The sequence below is a fragment of the Lithobates pipiens genome, unplaced genomic scaffold (genome assembly GCF_037356315.1).
Source record: "Lithobates pipiens isolate NorthernLeopardFrog02 unplaced genomic scaffold, aLitPip1_a1.2 Scaffold_19, whole genome shotgun sequence".
NCBI lineage: Eukaryota > Metazoa > Chordata > Amphibia > Anura > Ranidae > Lithobates > Lithobates pipiens.
The window spans coordinates 462,557,202-462,579,114 of NW_027507764.1; the positions used below are offsets into that span (position 1 = coordinate 462,557,202).

Consider the following 21,913-nt stretch of genomic DNA (forward strand, 5'->3'; position numbering starts at 1 on the left):
ATTGGGCTTTTTCCTATTTAGCACGATAAGAGGACATTTGTACAGATAGACAAACTGACAACAGTTTCCCTTTAGCATTCATGATACGCAGCTCTATTTGTACTATAGTGCACAACAACTGTTCATGATATGCTGCTTTATTTGCTCTGTGTTGCACAATAACTGCTTATGATATGCAACTTCATTTGCACTGTATTGCACAATAACTGTGGGATTATTCCTTCAGTATTTATTGCTTACATTTATTTTTTCATTTGTTGCTCACACATATTAATTGTTCTTCACAATCTTAGCGCTACACTATTTATTTTACATTCACTAGATATGGCTGCCATGTAAGCAGCAGCCTTATATAGTGTGGGGTGTGGATTTCACCCCTGAGCCATGATTGGCCAAAAGTACGCTGCCTTTGGCCAATCATGGCTCTCACAGCACATGTGATTGGCCAAAGCATACAGGTCAGGTGCATTTTTTGGCCAATCATCAGCTATCAATTCACCTCGATCTCGCAGTTCACTATGGGGTGCTACGCGGCAGGCGAACTTGCCGAGAGCGTCCCATATGTTCGCTTGTTCTACAAACAAACAAAAAACTGATGTTTGAGCACATCCCTACCCTCCATGATCTATTCACAGAAATCACATGTTCCACATCTAAAAATTCCTACTTCCTGTCCTACTCGGGGGTCACGTCTCACATAATGGCTTCTTACCACGTGGTCACAAATAGAATGAGACCTTTTGTAAGCAATCTCAGGATGTTATTGCTGACCTCCTACAGTATATACATCATTAACCACCTCGCGCCCGCCCTATAGCCGAATGAAGGCCGTAGAGCAGGCGCTTTCGTCCGGGTGGCCGTCCCTGGACGTCCTAATGTTTACTTCCGCAATGCGCGCCGCTGCGGGTGTGCATCGGGGAAGTTCTGTGTTTGCCATGTCCCCCGGGGACAGGCAAACACAGATCGCTGTAAACGGCCAATCACAGCGGCCGTTTACAGCGCGATCGGCGTGTCCAATGGGAGATGATCTCATATGTAAACATATGAGATCATCTCTCAGCGCCGCTCTCCCTCCTCACACAGAGTGTGAGAGGGGAGAGATGAATGGCTGCAGCGACATCAGCGTAAAAAAAAATCATGTCATCAGTGCCACGTATAAGTGCCATCTGTCATCAGTGCCACGTATCATCAGTGCCACATAGTGCCATCTGTCATCAATGCCATGTATCAGTGCCATTTGTCATCAGTGCCACCTGTCAGTGTCACGTGCCATCTGTTGTAAGTGTTACGTGTCATCAATGCCACTTATCAGTGCCATCTGTCATCAGTGTCACACATCATCGGTGCCACATATTAGTGCCATCTGTCATCAGTGGCACGTATTAGTGCCACGTATTAGTGCCATCTCTCATCAGTGCCACGTATTAGTGCCACGTGTCATCAGTGCCACGTATTAGTGCCATCTGTCATCAGTGCCACGTGTCATTGTCCTGGTGCTTCAAAAGTGTAATAAGTAGTCAACAAGTTAGATGTGTAATTAATGTTCCTAGAACACATGATGGCGCTCCCTGCATGTTGGGCCTCTCTATGTGGCCAGGCTGTGAAAAAGTCCCACACATGTGGTATTGTAATACTCAGGAGGAGTAGCAGAATTTTTTTGGGGGTGTCATTTGTGGTATACACATGCCATGTGAGAGAAATAACCTATTACAAGGACAATTTTGTGGAGAAAAATAAAAAAAAAGGAAAAATCTTAATTTTTCAAAGAATTGTGGGAAAAAAATGACATCAAAAAGCTCACCATGCCTCTTACTAAATACCTTGGAATGTCTATTTTCCAAAAAGGGGTCATTTGGGGGGTATTTGTACTTTCCTGGCTTGTTCGGGTCACAAGAAGCGAGATAGGCCACCAGTACATCAGATGTGATCAATTTTGTGTGATTCGCACCACAGCTTGTAGACTCTCTAACTTTCACAAAGACCAAATAATATCCACTAATTTGGGTTATTTTTACCAAAGATATGTAGCAGCATAAATTGTGGCCAAAATTTATGAAGAAAAATTAATAATTTGCATAATTCTGTCGCAGAAACAAAGAAATATGCGTTTTTTTTTCAAAATTTTCGGTCTTTTTTTCATTTATAGCGCAAAAAATAAAAACCCCAGAGGTGATCAAATACCACCAAAAGAAAGCTCTATTTGTGGGGAAAAAAAGGACAAAAAATTCATTTGAGTACAGTGTTGCATGACTGAGTAATTGTCATTCAAAATGTGAGAGCACCGAAAGCTGAAAATTGGTCTGGGCAGGAAGGGTGTTTAAGTGCCCAGTAAGTAAGTGGTTAATTTGACATTTAATTCTTGGGGTTATGGCAGCATAAAGTGATCCTGGTGGCGGATTCACCACGGGATCACTTTTAGAGGTGGCGGAAGAGGTGCCTCCCTCCCTTGGAGGATCGGAGCAACCTCCGGCATCACTTCCAGCTTTTGGACTTAAAAATATGTTTTGTTGTTTTTAACCACTTGCCGACCGCCGCACGACGATATACGTCGACAGAATGGCACGGGCAGGCATATGGGCGTACCTGTACGTCCCTGCCTTCCCGCGGGTGGGGGGCCCAATAGGGCCCCCCCCCGGTGCCAGCGGAGGTCGGTATCCGTGCAGGAGCGATCCGGGATGAGGGGGCCACCATTCATTCATGGCCAACCCCTCGCGATTGCTCCTGACGAATGGAAGTGAAGCATTGCATCACTTCCTCTCCTGTAATGTAAACACAGGCAGAGGAAGTGATGTAATCTCTCCTCCGTGTCGGTATTTTTCGTTCCGGCAGAGAGAGAGGATCGGTGAGTTGCACCAATACGACACTACACAGTAGAACATGCCAGGCACACTCACACCCCCCCCAATTACCCCTGCCCCCCCCAGTCACAGTGACACCAATTGCATTTTTTTTTTTTTGCATTGGTGTGATTTGTGACTGTAATAACTGTTAGGGCAGTTAGGGTTAGCCCCCTTTAGTTCTAATGTACCCCCCTAACCCCCCCAATAAAGGTTTAACCCCGTGATCACCCCCCGTCGCTAGTGTCACTAAGGCTGGGTTCACATTGCAGCGGTTTATGAGAACGGATGTGATTCGCACTGCAGTGCAAATCACATCCGATCTCTGTGCGATTCAAGTTCAGCCATACAGATAGTATGGCTGAATTCGCGCCGCACCCGCCGCAAATTCGCACGGGACCCTTTTTTTGGTCCGCAGCAGAATCGGATCGCATGGGTGTTCACACCATGCGATCCGAGTTTGCAGCTCGCACTGCGATATGCGAACTGATCTGGGGGTGTCATTAACATTTCACTGACACTCCCAGCAGTTCGCATAGGGCAGTGTGAACTGCCGCCGGGAGGCATGCGATGCGGGAACCCGCCGCGGATTCGTGGCGTTCCCGCATCGCTCCAGTGTGAACCCAGCCTAATAAGTGATTGTTTTTCTGATCGCTGTATTAGTGTCACAGGTGACGCTAGTTAGGCAGGTAGGTATTTAGGTTCGCCGCAGCTTTTTATAGCGCCAGGGACCCCCATATACTACCGCATAAAGCCCCCTGATTGCCCCCTAGTTAACCCTTTCACCAGTGATCACCATATAACTGTTACAGGTGACACTGGTTGGTTAGTTATTTTTTTATAGTTTCAGGGCACCCGTCATCTATTACCTAGTCTCACTAGTGTACCCCTAAATTTAGGGGTGTCTACTTTCCAAAATGGGGTCATTTGGGGGGGTTTGTGCCATCTTGGCATTTTATGGCCTTCAAAACTGTAACGCCCTTAGAAAGCCTGAAGGCGGTGCTTGGTTTTCGGGGCCCCGTACGCGGTTAGACTCCCAAAAAGTCCCACATATGTGGTATCCCCGTACTCAGGAGAAGCAGCAGAATTTCACATATGCCCATGGCATGCGTGAGCAATATATCATTTAGTGACAACTTTGTGAAAAAAATTAATTAAAAAAAAAAGTTTGTAATTTTCCCGCAACTTGTGGCAAAATATAAAATATTCCATGGACTCAACATGCCTCTCAGCAAATAGCTTGGGGTGTCTAATTTCTAAAATGGGGTCATTTGTGGGGGTTTTGTGCCATCTTGGCATTTTATGGCCTTCAAAACTGTAATAGGTAGTGAGGAGTGAAGTCAAAAATTTACGCCCTTAGAAAGCCTGAAGGCGGTGCTTGGTTTTCGGGGCCCCGTACGCGGCTAGGCTCCCAAAAAGTCCCACATATGTGGTATCCCCGTACTCAGGAGAAGCAGCAGAACTTATTTTGGGGTGTCATTTCACATATGCCCATAGCATGTGTGAGCAATATATCATTTAGTGACAACTTTGTGAAAAAAAAATAAAAGTTTGTAATTTTCCCGCAACTTGTGCCAAATATAAAATATTCCATGGACTCAACATGCCTCTCAGCAAATAGCTTGGGGTGTCTACTTTCTAAAATGGGGTAATTTGTGGGGGTTTTGTGCCATATTGGCATTTTATGGCCTTCAAAACTGTGATAGGTAGTGAGGAGTGAAATTACAAATGTATGCCCTTAGAAATCCTGAAGGCGGTGCTTGGCTTTCAGGGCCCCGTACGCGGCTAGGCTTCCAAAAAGTCGACCACATGTGGTATCCCCATCTTCAGGAGAAGCAGCAGAATGTATTTTGGGGTACAATTCCACATATAACCATGGCATGTGTGAGCAATATATCATTTAGTGACAACTTTGTGTAAAAAAAAAAAAAATATAAAAAAAAATTTTTTTGTCATTATTCAAGCGCTTGAGGTAAAAAAATTAAATATTCAATGGGCTCAACATGCCTCTTATCAATTTCCTTAGGGTATCTACTTTCCAAAATGGGGTCATTTGGGGGTGTTTTGTACTGCCCTGCCATTTTAGCACCTCAAGAAATGAGATAGGCAGTCATAAACTAAAAGCTGCGTAAATTCCAGAAAACGTACCTTAGTTTGTAGATGTGAAAACTTTTGCGCAAACCAATAAATATACAGTTATTGACTTTTTTTTACCAAAGACATGTGGCTGAATACATTTTGGCCTAAATGTATGACTAAAATTGAGTTTATTGGATTTTTCTAATAACAAAAAGTAGAAAATATCATTTTTTTTCAAAATTTGCGGTCTTTTTACGTTTATATCGCAAAAAATAAAAATCACAGAGTCAGTCAAATACCTTTAAAAGAAAGCTCTATTTGTGGGAAAAAAAGGACGCAAATTTTGTTTGGGTATAACATTGCATGACCGCGCAATTACCAGTTAAAGCAGCGCAGTGCCAAATTGTAAAAAGACCTCTGGTCATTGACCAGCAAAATGGTCCGGTCTGAAAGTGGTTAAAGTAAAAGTGTAAAACTTCTTTTTTTTTTTTTTTTTTTTGCTTTTGTTTTTCAAGGTAAATGAGAGATCTGGGTCTTTTTGACCCCATATCTCTCAATAAAGAGGACCTGTCATGCTTATTTCTATCACAATGGATGTTTACATTCCTTGTAATAAGAATAAAAGTGATAAAAATTAAATAAAGGGACAGTGTAAAAATAAAAAATAAATAAGAAAAAAAATGTAAAGAGCCCCATCCATCCGTACTTACGCACAGAAATGAACGCATATGAAAGTCAAGCCCGCATATGTAAACAGTGTTAAAACCACACAGATTTTTAGGTCCTGACATTTGTCGCCAATTTCACAAGTGTGCGTAAATTTAAAGCTTGACGTGTTGGGTATTTAATCGGCGTAAGATCATCTTTCACATTATACAATAAAATTTGCTAACTTTAGTTTTTTAATTCATTTAAAGTTTTTTTTTTTTTTTTTTTTTTACCAAATTAATTGAGTTTGAAAGACTTCTGCGCAAATACGATGTGACAATGCAATGATTGCCATATTATTCTCCAGGGTATCTGCTGAAAAAAAAAAAAAAAAAAAATATATATATATATATATATATATATATATATATATATATATATATATATATATATATATATTTTTTTTTTTTTTTTTTTCAGCAGATACCCTGGAGAATAATATGGCAATATATATATTCTCAAAAAATACTAATTTAAACTTGTAAACACATGTTCCAGAAAAGGTCTGGCAGTGCAATGAATATTCTCTTACTGCTGCAACCGTAAAAAAAATGTAAATACAGAATATCAAAGTGCAAATGTTTCACTTATCCCTCTTGGAATGTTAATATTATGGTGTTAAAGAGGGATTCCACCAAAAAAAAAATATTAAAAGCCAGCAGCTATAAATACTACAGCTGCTGACTTTTAATAAATGGACACTCACCTGTCCCGGGTTCCAGCGATGCCGGCAGCCAAGGCCGATCGATCGCTCGGCCCTCGGCTGCTGCCGCCACCATTCTAGGTGAGGGAATCAGGAAGTGAAGCGAATCGGCTTCACTTCCCGGTTCCCTACTGCACATGCGCGAGTCGCGCAGCGCAATAGGAATTCTCCGCGCTGTCTCTGAGACCCGTGTGTGTCCCAGCAGACAGCGCGGCAGGGCAGGAAATGGCGTAGACTCCCACGTGAGTCTATGCCCGGAAGTGGGTGTAAATACCTGTCTTTGACAGGTATCTCCACCCCCCTCCCCCCTGAAAGGTGCCAATTGTGACACCGGAGGGGGGGAGGGATCCGATCAGTGGAGGTTCAACTTTAGGGTAGAACCCCGCTTTAAATTTCTTTGTTTACCTATTATTTCAATTTCAAAGGTATAGTAATTTTCCATCTCCATTAACCTAATGCTAATTACAGATATAGTGAGATTTAGTTGATGTCAAACAGGCAATCTTTATCTAGTGCACTGGATTATAGTGGGCAGGGGACATGTATCGATGCAAAAATCACGGACAAAAAAACAGACATTTTTCCGGGAGCAGTGATTTTAATAATGCTTAAAGTGAAAAAATTTGAAATATTCCTTTAAATATCGTACGGGGGGGGGGGGGGTGTGTGACTATAGTATGTATCTAAAGTGGCTCATGTTTCCCGTGTTTAGTCCCTGCACAAAATTACATTTCTAAAGGAATAAAAGTAATTTAATACTGCTTGCGGTTGTAATGTAATGTTGGGTCCCAGCAATATGGATAAAAATTATTAAGAAAAACAGCTTGGGTACCCCTCCCCCCCAGCCCATTACCAGGCCCTTTGGGTCTTGTATGGATATTAAGGGGAACCTTAAAAGAGAGAAAAGTTGTGGGGCTCGCATCGCATGCCTCCCGGCGGCAGTTGTGGGGCTCCCAGGCCCTATATACTCTGAACAGCAGTGTACAGGCAGTCCAAAGAAGACAGGGACTGTAGGTTTGTTCTTAAAGTGGTTTGGTACCTAAAAATGAAAGTTCATGTTATTAAAATCAACAGTTAGCATACTTACCTAAACGAACCCTGAAAAAAAAAAATATTATTTACTTACCTTTTATTTCTGATGTTTCAGCTGACTTCCGGGTTCTCCTCCCGTGGGAGTAGGGGTGGCTATCATCCTCGCAATGGTCCCTGGGAAATTTCCCAAGAATCCATGGGGGACATTGAAATTGCGAAATCTCGCGAGATTTCGTTCGGACGCCGGTCACGTGACGAGGGCGTGTACGAATTTGCCATTTTTAAAGTGGGCAGGCAGCTGTATCTGCCATTACACACGAGGTAGCAAGCAAACAAGTGATTGCTTCTGTGGGTTCGTTTTCATTCATTCTTTGTTCTCTGTGCTGTGTGGTTTTCGTTGCCTTGACAACGGGGCGGGAACTTCCTGGAGTTTTTCTTTCCTTGTCACTGCTCTCACTGAGCATGTGCAAGATGGAGCGGAGCATGCTGGGAGCCAGACGTCATCATATACCAGGAAGTAAATGCCTGTGGGCTTCAGACGCCCACAGTTAAAATGGAAAATGCCAGAGTAGGTTTTTATAAGTCATCCTGAAGAAAAGATTTGTCGCGCCGGGGGTCAAATAAACGCCGGACGTGGATGCCAATCGAAGCTAGCACTCACCCACCAGTGAGACAGGTAAGAAAAAAATAAAAAAAGAGCGGAATCCCACTTTAAGTTTAATCTGTTTGTAATTTGGAACAGGTACATTTTGTAGGTGTAGCTCCAGCCTAAAAAAAAATGTTTTGAGCTTTTTAGATAACATAGGGTTATCACCCCTGTAACATTTGTTTTGTTGTCTATGCCCCTGTTCAGAAGATTTTACCTCACTTTCTTTCCCATTGGCAATTGGATTTTGAAAATTTGGGGTTATTAGGGAAACAAGGATTGGTGAGAAAGCGTCAGTGGTGACACCTTTTCCCATATTAACTCTTACAGGAGAGAATTTTCCTTCCTAGGGGAGGATTTTTTCTGCTAAAGTAAATAACTAGTGCTCTCACCTAATTACGTATATACTACACTATGGAGGCTATATCTTTTTCCTATGAGGAATAAACTGGATTTTTTCTGGATACGAAGAACCATATCCTATATGGGCCTGAGAGCTGGAACTGCATGAGACTGATTTAAAGGCATAGTACCCCTGTAGGGGTGTATTTTTCTGGTGAGTGGGGAACCTTGTGGGGGAGCACGCAAATCACCTGAAGGATATATACTAAGCACTAAAGTCACCTTATGAGTACACCTCTTTGCTGGATTTGCACAACTGAGGAATCTTTTTCACTTGTGGACATTAAAGATTTTTTTTTCCTTTAATTAATTATTTTGCTTTAACTTTTTATTCTTAATTTTTATATTTTATTTTTATATTATTTTTTTGACATCTTTTTCAGATTTTTTCATTGAGTGATTTTTTACATATTTTCTGTCTACGATATATAGAAATTTTTGACATATATTTCACGTACATATATTTATATAGGGTTTGATCTTCCTGTTTCACCTTGTGGCATTGCACAATATACAATATTGCACAATTATACATGAGGATTAGAGTATATGTTTACATATTTTACAGTTACAATTGATATTTATTTATTTCTCACATATTTGCACTTTACAACCTGATAAATTTACCGTATGTAGTTTAATAGTGATTTGGAGAAAATTCAACACATAATAGTACTTATGCGATTTTAAATATAAATCGCATTGAGTATTATATTATTATCTTGCACTTATTTTTGCACAAAGCACTTTTTATGAGCATCTATATCCTTCTATCACAATTTACTGTCTTTATACTTTAGGGATACGGTAATTATAATACCCAAAATTGATACAGATACCAGAGGAAAGGTCACTGGACTACAACAAATTTACTAAATTGATGGGACACTTGGATCGTTAGAAATACCGGGGTCCATTTTTCCAATATCAGGTAGCGCCAGATACCCCAATTTTACAGATTATTAATTGAGGGAGTGTACTAAACAGATCTAATTAAAGCCTACGACTTGGCAGAAAAGAGACAAGGTAGTGCAACAGTAAAGATTAGTGGATTAGTAGTAAAATAGCATTAACTGCCTTTTCGACGTTAGGGTGAGCAGTAGGGATGAGCTTCGTGTTCGAGTCGAACATACGTTCGACTCGAACATCGGCTGTTTGCACGTTCGGCAAATACCGAACGTTATGGGCCGTTCGCGCCAAATGCGTGTGTCGCTCACGGCCCACAATGCACTGCGCCATCTCAGTGCATTGCTGGCTCATGATTGGCCAAGCATGCACTGTGACCCCGCATGCTTGGCCAATCACGGCGCCAGCAGCGAGGAGAGCCATGATTGGCCACAGGCAGGATGCTTGTGACCAATCATAGCTCAGGCTGTGTAGTACACGCCCCACACTATATAAGGCCACCAGCGCGGCGGCCTTGTGTAGTGTGTTGGCGTCTGTAGGAGTTAGTGGGTGTTCTCTGTGTACTTTCAACACAGTATACACCGTTCGTTATTGGCCGATTTTGCGTTCTTGCTCTTCTGTAATTGAGCTGTTAGCAATCTGCAGGAGTTTGTGGGTGTTGTCTGCATGCCCTGACCGCAGTATACACCATTAGCACTCAATTACCTATGTAAATGATAAAGAAGAGTAAAACACCATTGTTCACAGTTCAACCTATTATAAATAGAGCTAGAAAGTTTGCTTGGCAACTATCACTTCACATTGAACGCATGAAATGCTGAAACCAGCAACATAGTAAGTGCTCTCTGTGTCTTTACTGGTTTGATGTAAAAATACATATATAGAATTTCTGAACAAACATATTTATCTCTGTTTTGTCTCCTGTAGGTAGAATGAATTTCCTACCAACGTTTAAATGCCTTCTAATTGTGATTGGTATGTTTTGTTTCCTATCAAGCACGATTTACTTCCGAAAACTGAAGGTAACATTAATAATTTAGTAATACTTTTGTCGAATAACTTTTCAAAAGGTTAATTACCGGTAATGATCTTTGTCTCGTTATAAGCTTGGTATTCCCCTTTTCCCCTCTTTTTTTTTTTTTTTTTTTTATGCTCAGCATAAAGTTGCTTATAAATGTACTATATTCTGGATGTTTTAGGTTCATTTAGAATTTACCTGCACATTTACATATGACCATATTTCACTGTAGTCTACGATAGTGAAGAACACAATGCTGCAGCTTTCATACTGACTTGCATTAACAAGGCAAACATTATACCATCCGGACAAAATGTTTACCTGCTGTATTTGGAATTTTCTGGAGGTTTTCTTTGTCTTTGAATCAGTGATTATGACAAGAACAGAGAGTCTGCTTTTTGTTCTTATGATGTCTAGAAATTGGGAATTTAGATGAGGGCGAATAATGAGCAAATCTGCCCGGGTTCCTGGGCTCAAGTCCTGCGGGAACGCATGGGAACGGAGTTCCTGTACATTTTGCACAACAGGAACTCAGTTCGTTAGCAGCCGCGTCCTGCAAGACTTTGAAGTATGCGAGCTGTGTGCAGGTGCTACACCAGCAGCCGCTGACACAGCTCGCAATAGTAAGTGCCACACACCAGGGCTGGACTGACCATTCAGGCATTGCCAGTAGGGGGCCCCATGACAGCTTCCTCTTTGATCTACCTGTCAATCACAGATGGCTGATGGGTAGATAAGGTCCCTGCTGCTAAGAGATTGTATTTAGCCAGACCTCTAGTGATGCGCTCCTCCCTGCGGGCCCCTCCTGATTTTCTGTCCCCCCCCCCAGTCTCTTGCATACTTGCTCTGTGTGTCCCACTGAATCCCCCCCCCCCCATCTTCAGTGCCATATGATGAGAGAACCCAGAGGAGGAGCACAGCTATTCTGCTCACAGGACATGCAGGGAGAGAGGTGAGCTGAGGAAGGAACACCAGTTTGGGGTGGTAAGCTGAACACAATACTTGGCAGGAGGGAAGTTTATGTGGAAATATGTGAAGGGTTGGAATAGCAACAAGTGTGTGTTGGAGCCCTCCAGAGTTTGCAGCCCCCCAAGCTAACATACATCTCCTAAGCAGGAACACATCACTATCTCCCCAAACATTCTGTCCAGATAATGTGCAGTTTATTTATGACCTTTCTGTTTAACCCTGTGTTATCCAAACTCTGTTCAATGAAAAGTGTAAACTCACCACATAAACACTCTATATACAAAATAACATTCCCCAATAAGGATCAGAACATGATGTTCACATTTGCATGGAGGCACACTTGGATGAATGCTGATTATTCAGAGAATTACTGTATTTATGTTTATTGAGGATTGTTGTTTTTTTTATGTACTAACAGTTAAGCTTCATACACGCAATACGAAAATTGGATGAAAAATACCACGTTTGAAGTGTTCGTGCATATGATTTTTTATTTTTTTTTTGGTGGGGGAGTGGATCTTGGGTGGGAGTTCCCACACTTTTTTCCCCAGGACTTGACCCCTGCCTGGTTCCATTTGCTGAGGTGAATGTTGAAATTGAATTAACCTGAACTTAGAGGTGAATGCCACTGACGTCTATGGAGGAGGGTAATCATGTTAAATTGTGGTAATTTTTATGGCTAATAGGCAAAATACAGTTAAAAAAGACATGGAAATCTGGGCACTGCCATGGGGGACATGTACCAATGCAAAAACATACAAAACAAAATCCATACAGAGGGGAGTAGGTCTTTTCTTGCAGCGTTAAGGGCAACATTGAAAATGCATGAATCTGCTAACAATCATTTTTTTTATTTTTATTATTATTCAGGATTTATATAGTGCCAACAATTTACACAGCGCTTTACAATATAAATGGAGACAATACAGTTACAATAAAATAAAATACAAGAGGATTACTCAGAAGAGCTTACAATCTAATAGGGTGGGGCAGGTGGTACAAAAGGTTAAACTATGGGGAATGAGCTGATGGAAGTGATGGGAGATTAGTTGGAGATATGATAGGCTTCCCTGAAGAGATGCGTTTTCAGGGATCGCTTGAAGGTAGCAAGAGTAGGGGATAGCCGGACCAGTGGAGGTAGCGAGTTCCAGAGGATGGGAGAGGCTCTGGAGAAATCCTGCAGACAAGCATGGGAGGAGAGACAAGAGAGCTTGAGTAGGAGGTCTTGAGAAGAGTGCAGGGGACAATTTTGGTGATATTTGGAGACAAGATTGGTGATGTATTTCCCAATCATGCTTGGGAGATACTTTAAAGTTGTACTTTGAAGTACGTGTTACAAGACAGTATGATTTTTACAGGCAGTCTCATTAACAGCATACACTGTATCACATATTTGGCATTTTTTTCTGCTATTAGCTTGGCATACACACAGCAGCTATACCCTGAACTAATTAATTTTAGTTTTAGTTTTTAGTTTTTTTTTTTCAGGTAGTTTTTAGCAGACACAAAAGTGAGGACCACGATATGCAAGAAACAGAGCACAAAGCTAGGGCTTTACCACAAGAATTAAGATACCGCAGAGGATACAGCAGTGTAAAATTGGCCAGCAACAGGACAGTTTTAATAAGACATGACTGCTGTAGATCTTATTTTATCTATGGGGATTTGGTGCTGTAAATGTGAGGTCATTTAGATGCACACAATTCTTGCACAGGTGGTTTTTGCTCAGCGGACTCCTCTTTGCTCAGCGGGAGATCGCTCAGCTGAGCAGGAGGATGACAGGTCCGTCTTTGCTCACTGTGCAGAGTGGAGACGGTCAGAGTTCTGCTCTCTCCTATGGGGAAATCAGCGACCCATTTTCACCCAAACTTATCCGATCCGATCCTCTAGACGAATGGATTGGGCAGACAGGATCGAACCGGATAGCGGCCGGTGACATGTCATCCGCTCCTCTATAGCGGTGAATGGAGGGTCCGATCATGTTTTCCTGAAAAACTGACAGGCAGACCTAATCAGACAGCCCATGTGAAAGGACCCTAACAAAGCAGCAGCCTGCCTCAAACAACAGGTAGTTCCAGGAGCATGTGGACAGTAACGAGTGATTGTTGTTCTTTGAGCACCCCAGACAGAGAGGACCGGAGCGGGACGGACCACAGGGAAGGATAGAGGAGGGCCGGGCATGACCGTGTGTCTAGTGACACACGAAGGGGTGGGATTTAGAAGGGAGAGGCGGGGCCGAAGGAAGGGGAGCGGCCATTTAAATGAAGGGGGCGGAGCCGGGAACGGGCAGTGCGGAAGGAGGAAGACACGTGAAAATCAACATATAAAAAAAACACAATGGTAATAAAAGCTTCAAAATACTGCCTCTAAAACAAACCTCACTTTTTCAAGCTTAAGCCATGCAGAAAAAAAATAAAGCTATTTGTGTGTGTGTGTGTGTGTGTGTGTGTATGTATGTGTGTATGTATATATATATATATATATATATATATATATATATATATATATATATATATATATATACACACACACGTGTATGTGGTGTGTGCATACCCCCAAAATAAATGAAAATCATATATATTATACACACACACACATCCGACTAACCTAGGAGGATGCAGCATCGGCTGAATCTGCCTCCCAATGCCGCTCTCTGCTGAGAATGGGTCACTGGAGTGCAAAACAAATTATACTTCTGTGATCCACAGGAGAAGTACAAACAAGCTTTAGCTGTACTTCTCCTTTTAAGCATAGGCGTGCGCACAGGGTGTGCCGGGTGTACCCTAATCACCCCGTGCTGTCTCCAGAGATTTGCCCCAAAATGCTGCATCCAAGAGAGTGTGTGGCCAATTTCACAGGCAGCAGATCGTGAGAATTACCAGAGCTGTTCAGTGTATGAAACTGTCAGATAATGACATATCATGCAGGGAGAGACACCAGCTGTCATAATGTTGGGGGTGGGCGGGACCAAACGGCCATCAAACACCAGCCAATGGGATGGAGTCTGGGCAGGCCGCTACATTTATGTGGCCCCGCCCCCTCTTTGAAGCAGCTCAAACATTGGCTGTTGTTTATAGTGCTTAGTCCCGCCCACCCCAACATCGCAGCTGAGTTGTAAGTCAGCACAAGTCAGCCGATGTCAGAGGAGGGCGGTACCAAGCGCCAACACCAGTCAATGATTTGGCTGCTTCAGAGAGGGGGCGGAGCAAGATAAATATTGCAGCCCACCCAGACCCATCCTATTGGCTGGTGTTTGGCAACTGTTCAATCCCGCCCACCACCTACATCACTGCTGACTTTTAACAGCTGTCTCTCTCCCTGCATGCAGCGTTATTATATGACAGTTTCATACACTGAACAGCTCCAGCAATTCTCATGATCTCCTGAATGTGAAACTCCCCCTCTCCCCTATCTGTGCCACCCAATTCTGCCAATCAGTGCCAACTAATGCTGCCTATCAGTGCCAGTGCTGCTTATCAGTGCCAACCAATGCTGCTTATCAGTGCCAGTGCTGCTTATCAGTGCCAACCAGTGCTGCCTATCAGTGCCAGTGCTGCTTATCAGTGCAACAACTTTTTAGTTGGGAGGTTCACACCATTATAGCACTTTGGAATTTTTCTTTTTTAGAGTTACACCTAATTGTATATGTTTTAGTTATGGTTATAATGTGAATAATTGCACTTGAAGTTAATTTCCCACCACCTCTGCTAAGTCCATGTCTTTATGGACCTTGCTTTGTGCACTGGTGCACAGTCATGTTGGAACAGGAAGGGGCCATTCCCAAACTGTTCCCACAAAGTTGGGAGTATGAAATTGTCCAAAATGTCTTGGTATGCTTTCCCTTCCCTGGAACTAAAGGGCCAAGCCCAACCTCTGAAAAACAACCCCACACCATAATCCCTCCTCCACCAAATTGTTTGGACCAGTGCACAAAGTAAGGTTCATATAGACATGGATTTTGGGGTGGAGGAACTTGACGGACACCTTTGGGATGAATTTAAGTGGAGACTGTGAGCCAGGCCTTCTCATCCAACATCAGTGCCTGACCTCAAAAATGCCCTTCTGGAAGAATGGTCAAACATTCCATAGACACCTTTCTAAACCTTGTGGATGGCCTTCCCAGAAGAGTTGAAGCTATTATAGCTGCAAAGGGTGGGCCAACTGAATATTGAACTCTACGGACTAAGACTGGGATGTCCTTAAAGTTCATGTGTGTGTGTGTGTAAAGGCAGGCGTTATATACACATACCTACATACATATACACACGTATGTGTTCTTGAGCTTTTGGGTGCACGCCATAATTAAATAGGCTGTGCGTGCCTATGCCTTTAAGGGAAACATTGCAGCAAAAAAGGTGACCGCTGACATTAACCATAAAATAAATGAAAAATCTAGCAATCAGGAATATAGTATAGTTTCCTACCTGATCTTAATCTCTCACCTTTGCAGTTTGTCAGCTTTCCTTATGCTTTCCCTACAACATATTCAACCCTACGTTCACACCTATGCACATTTTTGTGAGTTTTCTGTTTTGCAGAAACGCACTACAGTTAAATTACCATGGTTTCCTATGGTACACGTTCACATCTATGCATTTTTCAGTCTGTGTGTTTTTGGAAAGGGACTTTTTTCCCCACAGCAGATTGCATTTTGCGTATAATAGACTTCCATGGAGTCACACCAGAAGACGCAAGTGTTCCATTTTTGATACGTAAATGCATTTTGCAATGGCGTGGGGTCCCCCCTTCAGGTCTGGTATGGATTTTGAGGGGACCCCATGCTAAAATAAAACAAAATGGTGTGAGGCCCCCCCCCCCAATCCATGCCAGTCCCTTATCCGAGCATGCTGCCTGGCAGGGCAGGTCAGGTAAGGAAGGGAACAAGCGAGCACCCCTCTCCTCCTGAACCATACCAGACCACATGCCCTCAACATGGGGGGGTGCTTTGGGGTGGGGGGGCTCCGCCAGATGCTGCCCCATGTGAATCTGAATATAAATCCAATGTCAATCACGCTGCCCGCCGCACTGCTGAACCCAAATAAATAATTTTTTTAAAAAAGCTCCGCACTCAACGAAGGCTAACTGCCAATTGCCCACTCCTCTTTCTGACAGTTCTTAAATGGGTAAGGGACGGGCAACCTGGTAGCATCACCAGATGGCCCGCCCCCTTGTGACATTACCACCCTATTTAGGCATTGTCAGATGGGGTAGTGGGCAGTTATCAGTAAGCCTTCGACAAGCTTTTTTTTTCTTTTCTTTTTTTTGGGGGTCCAGCGGTCCCACAATAGATCTACATTCTACAATCTACATCTACTGTCTGTCTGACCTCATTCCATTTTATTCACAAACATTTTTGCTGGCAATTTTTTATTTATTTTTTTTACATTCAGCTGTCAGTGTTTTTAAAGGGAAAAAGTAAAAACAAAACGCAAAATGCATGAAAACTGCATGCAAAAACACATCAACCACAAAATGTGCCTGAAAAACACATCAATCGCAATGGCATATATGTGAACCTAGATTAAAGTGGTATTAAACCCAAAACCAAAAGAAATGTATATATTGCAGCTTACTAATCATTAGATATGGTGGCTGCATCCGTTTTCTTTTCCTTGAATTTTTTTACCCTCTATTTTCACCTGGTGATCTGGCCAATAACATACCTCCTCTATTAGAGTGCCCCAACTCTGGATAAATGAGCAAAGAAGGCACAGCAGACAGCATAAATGTCCGTCTGGAGGGGGGGGGAGTGTTAAATGTACTAGCAGATTTAAATACACTAATAAATGGAAGCCAACCTCTAGCTCACACTTTATAATTGGTTACAGCAAATAACGTTTTTCTATTTGGGATATAGGTTTTACATGAATAAATAAAAGCTGATCATTGAAGGAAGGACCCCATCCATTTAAACTAATACATTCTGCTAGAGAGCTTTTCTTTTGAAAAACAACAGACTTGCTGACTGGATCAAAGTAGTAGAAATAAAGCCTAAAAAAAAAAAAGTGAAATGCAATACAATAAATGTTTGATTTTTAAATGTGGCTATGACTGTTCTGTGCCCCCCACTTTGATAGTAAGGGGGAGTGTCCTAATTAACTGCTTGCCGATCACCTTGCACAGATATACTGCAGAAGAATGGCACGTACAGGCAAACTAACGTACCTGTAAGTTGCCCTGTAAAAGACGGCCTGCACGCGCGCGCGGAAAGCTCCATGAGTCGCATCACGGGTCCTGTGGACACGATGTCCTGTGATCGGGAGCAGAGATCAGTGATGTGTCACACGTAGCCACGCCCCCCCCCCCACAGTTAGCAACACTTCCCAGGACACACTTAACCCCTACACTGCCCCCTAGTGGTTAACCCTTTCACTGCCAGTGTCATTTACACAGGAATCAGTGCATTTGTATAGCACTGATTGCTGTATAAATGACAATGGTCCCAAAAATGTGTCAAAAATGTCCGATGTGTCTGTCATAATGTGGCAGTCACAATAAAAATCGCTGATCGTCGCCATTACTAGTAAAAAAATATATATATTAATAAAAATGCCATAAAACTATCCCCTATTTTGTAAATGCTATAACTTTTGCGCAAACCAATCAATAAATGCTTATTGTGATTTTTTTAACCATAAAATATGTAGAAGAATACGTATCGGCCTAAACTGAGGAAAAAAAGTTTTTTTTTTTTTTTTTTTATATATATCTTTTGGGGATATGTATTATAGCAAAATCTAAAAAATAATGCATTTTTTTTTTCAAAATTGACGCTCATTTTTTGTTTATAGCGCAAAAAATAAAAACCGCAGGGGTGATCAAATACCACCAAAAGAAAGCTCTATCTGTGGGGAAAAAAGGACATCAATTTTGTTTAGAGTCACGTCGCAGGACCGCGCAATTGTCAGTTAAAGCGACACAGTGCCGAATCACAAAAAGTTCTGTGGTCTTTGACTAGCAAAATGGTCCGGGGCTTAAGTGGTTAAAACCCCCTGCATTTGTCCTTCAAAGCCTGCGGGCAGAGCTGCCATTAGAAACCATTTATTAGTGGACACAAACATAACAACATAACTTACAAAATTCCTGCTGAATAAGGTTCTGTGTGTAAACAAGGTCTTGGGGCTTGTTCTGTGGCCTGTACAGTGTGAATTAGTGCATATTTTTTTTGGCTATTGCTGTGTGCAGGCAGTCTATATTATGTTATGGGGGCACAGAAGCTGTACAAACACAACCAAAAGTTCTAATTTAACAGGCATGTGGATGCAGGTGTATGGCCCCAAACACAGACACTGCGCATTCGGGCCCACTTACCCACACCTTCAGCCTGTTATACGCTAATCCCCCACCGATTGTGAACCTCTCGGCCATTCTTGCTGGCTTTCGGCGGCTTTCGCGGGACTGCGAGAGTGGCCGGAAGCCACCAGGAACGGGCAAAGGCGACCGAAAGCCAATGAGAACGGCCAAGAGGCTCACAATCGGCAGGGGATCGGCGTATAACAAGCACCCACCCAGTGCATGTTATATGTGGATAAATAGTGTGTATGTGTATGTATATGTATATGTGTGTGTGTGTGTATATATATCTATATATCTATATCTATATCTATATATATATATATATATATATATATATATATATATATAGTGCTCTTGTTGTGCCTCCAGGTTCTTATCTTTGCTTCCATTTTTTCAAATGTTCCTACATGCCATCTTGAAAAAATGTCACATGAAAAGAGGTTGGAGCAAGCCTTTCAAGGCACAGGACTTGAAGTTGAACCCATGGCAGGACAGTGATATATAGAAAGCACTCACTAGCCTAGTAGCTGCTGGAATAACTTCTACATTTAGTGGAGAGGCCAGTATAAGAATTAAAATAAACTCATCGTTGTTACTGCAGTAGAAAGCTTGTAACCGTAACCCCTTTGACTGCCATATCATATTCTAAATGTAATTGGCTAACCTAGAAGGGGTACAACCTCAATTTTTATAATGATGTTTACAATAGGTTTTGGCAGTCAGTAGGTTAAATGCAAGGTCACATACATTGTTACAATGTCTAAAACATAGGATTATTCATATTATAATGGCACACAAACAGATCTTTCTGCACCATGAGCACTAGTTTTAGAGTGAAAAAAAACTGCCATGGGTCCTGTGCCTAATTAACAAAGGGATTACAACAGTTTTCAACATAGAAAACTGTTGCAGAGCTCCACCAGAATGCATCTGACTTACTGGATCGAAACCATCTGTCGTTAACGTGGCAGACAGCTCACACAAACCACTCTTTACTTGTGCAGTGAACACTTTACATGGGCAGAGCCTGCATATAAGCAGGGAAAGCTCCTTTCCCTGTCTATGAGCTTTGCTGTTAACCCTGGCACATGCTATATTAACCACCTTCCTCTTCATTCTCTTGCTAGCTTATTTTATGTAAGGCTGCAATTAAATAAATGAGGCTTAGCCCTCAATGGCAATAATCTTTTGATTGCTGTTAGCTAACCTGGTGCTGCCCATTCTCCTATTTAAAGGTTAACAGTTAAAGTACAGACTATACTTTACTTTATACGCACTATATATTTAACACATATATACTGTTGAATTGTGGTTTGTAATATTTTTCTTCTATTTTGTTTAAAAGTGTTGGGAGCAAGAAATCTCTGACATATTATCAAATACCACAGTGGCACAACCTTCAAAACTTCAACTAGAAATAAACCGCATTTTCAATCAAATAAATCAGACATTCCCTAAAACTACTGTTGTTATAAAAGAAGAAACAACCAGTGCTAAAAACAGCAAAGTCTTCCTAAGAAACCCAAAGAGCAGCTACTGTGTTGGAGACCATTTAATAGCACAAGTTGAAATGTTTGACTACAATGGAAACAAGAAGACATATGGAGGAGACTATCTGAGGGCAAGAATGTTTACACCGGAGCTCGGAGCAGGATCTTCTGGTAAAATTGAGGATTTTCAAAATGGGACTTATCATGTCCATTTTACCTTATTTTGGGAAGGTAACATAACTATTTCTATATTTATCATACACCCAAGTGAAGCCTCATCAGCTCTTTGGAGGTTGCGAAATCAATGGCATGGATATGTAGACCATTTGGGCAAATTTACAAGACATCAAGAAGTACAAGAGGCAGAATGTGGATTTGAACTTAACAAAACAGAAGAACTTTGTGAATATAAAGACCAGAGAGATGAAGAATATTTTTACTGTGTCAAACCACAGAATTTTCACTGTGAATCCCTTACAGATATGAAGAGCTGGCGTAGACATGACAAGACTCTAAGCACTGAGTTTGAGAAAAGTTTATTTGATGCGTAAGTGAATTATGCACTCTTCATGGGATAATTAAAGTGTGATTTAGCCAACTTTTTTTTTTTGTAATTTATGATTAGTGTAGGGAAGATTAGAACCCCTGTCGAGTTTTTATAGTTTGCAAATGATCAAAGAAAGGGAATGCCAGTTCCCTGGATAGCAGTCTAAATAGAATATCTTATTTGTCACAATAAAATATTCTGTAAAAGCCACCCTCAGCTTTTTTGGGGATTATCAGGAAGACCACCTTAATTGAGGCTAAAGTATCACAAGTAGTTTATTCATGTATATGTAGAAACTGCAAGTGATGCCTGAATTTCATAGAAAAGTAATACAATGAAGTAAAAGTGGTCATGGTCAGTAAGGACTTGAGAAATATTGTAATTAAGTTATTTTATCTATATGCATATGTATTTATTTTAGTTTTGTTATCTTAACCACTTAAGCCCCGGACCATTTTGCTGGTCAAAGACCAGACCACTTTTTGCAATTCGGCACTGCGTCGCTTTAACCACTTGCCGACCGCCGCACGCCGATGTACGTCGGCAGAATGGCACGGGCAGGCATAAGCACATACATGTACGTCCTTTGCCTCCCGCGGGTCGGGGGCCCGATCGGGCCCCCGCCCGGTGCCTGCGGCGGTCGGTTTTCGTTCGGGAGCGATCCCGGACGAGGGGACGGCCATTCATTCATGGCCACCCCCTCGCGATCGCTCCCGACGAATGGAAATCCCCGGTGACATCACTTCCTCTCCTGTAATGTAAACACAGGAGAGGAAGTGATGTATTCTCTCCTCCGTGTCGGTATTTTTCGTTCCGACACGGAGGAGAGCGGATCAGTGAGTTGCACCAACACATCCCACACACAGTAGAACATGCCAGGCACACTCACACCCCCCCTTTACCCCCCGATCACCCCCCCAATTACCCCTGCCCCCCAGTCACAGTGACACCAATGTCATTTTTTTTTCTTTTTTTTTTTTTTTTTGCATTGGTGTCATTTGTGACTGTAATAACTGTTAGGGCAGTTAGGGTTAGCCCCCTTTAGTTCTAATGTACCCCCCTAACCCCCCCCAATAAAGGTTTAACCCCGTGATCACCCCCCGTCGCCAGTGTCACTAAGGCTGGGTTCACATTGCAGCGGTTTATGAGAACGAATGTGATTCGCACCGCACTGCAGTGCAAATCACATCCGATCTCTGTGCGATTCGAGTTCAGCCATTCGCCGCACCCGCCGCACCCGCCACACCCGCCGCACCCGCCGCAAATTCGCACGGGACCCT

General features: G+C 42.3%; 1 protein-coding gene across 1 annotated transcript in view; it reads left to right on the forward strand.

Moving 5' to 3' along the window:
- LOC143998086 (NXPE family member 2-like) overlaps positions 1 to 21,913 on the forward strand; it is a 143,685-nt gene that overhangs the window by 59,216 nt on the left and 62,556 nt on the right. The window contains exon 2 of the mRNA XM_077493840.1: positions 19,942 to 20,633. Within this exon, the coding sequence (XP_077349966.1) occupies positions 19,942 to 20,633 (692 nt within the window). The remainder of the gene's footprint in view (positions 1 to 19,941; positions 20,634 to 21,913) is intronic.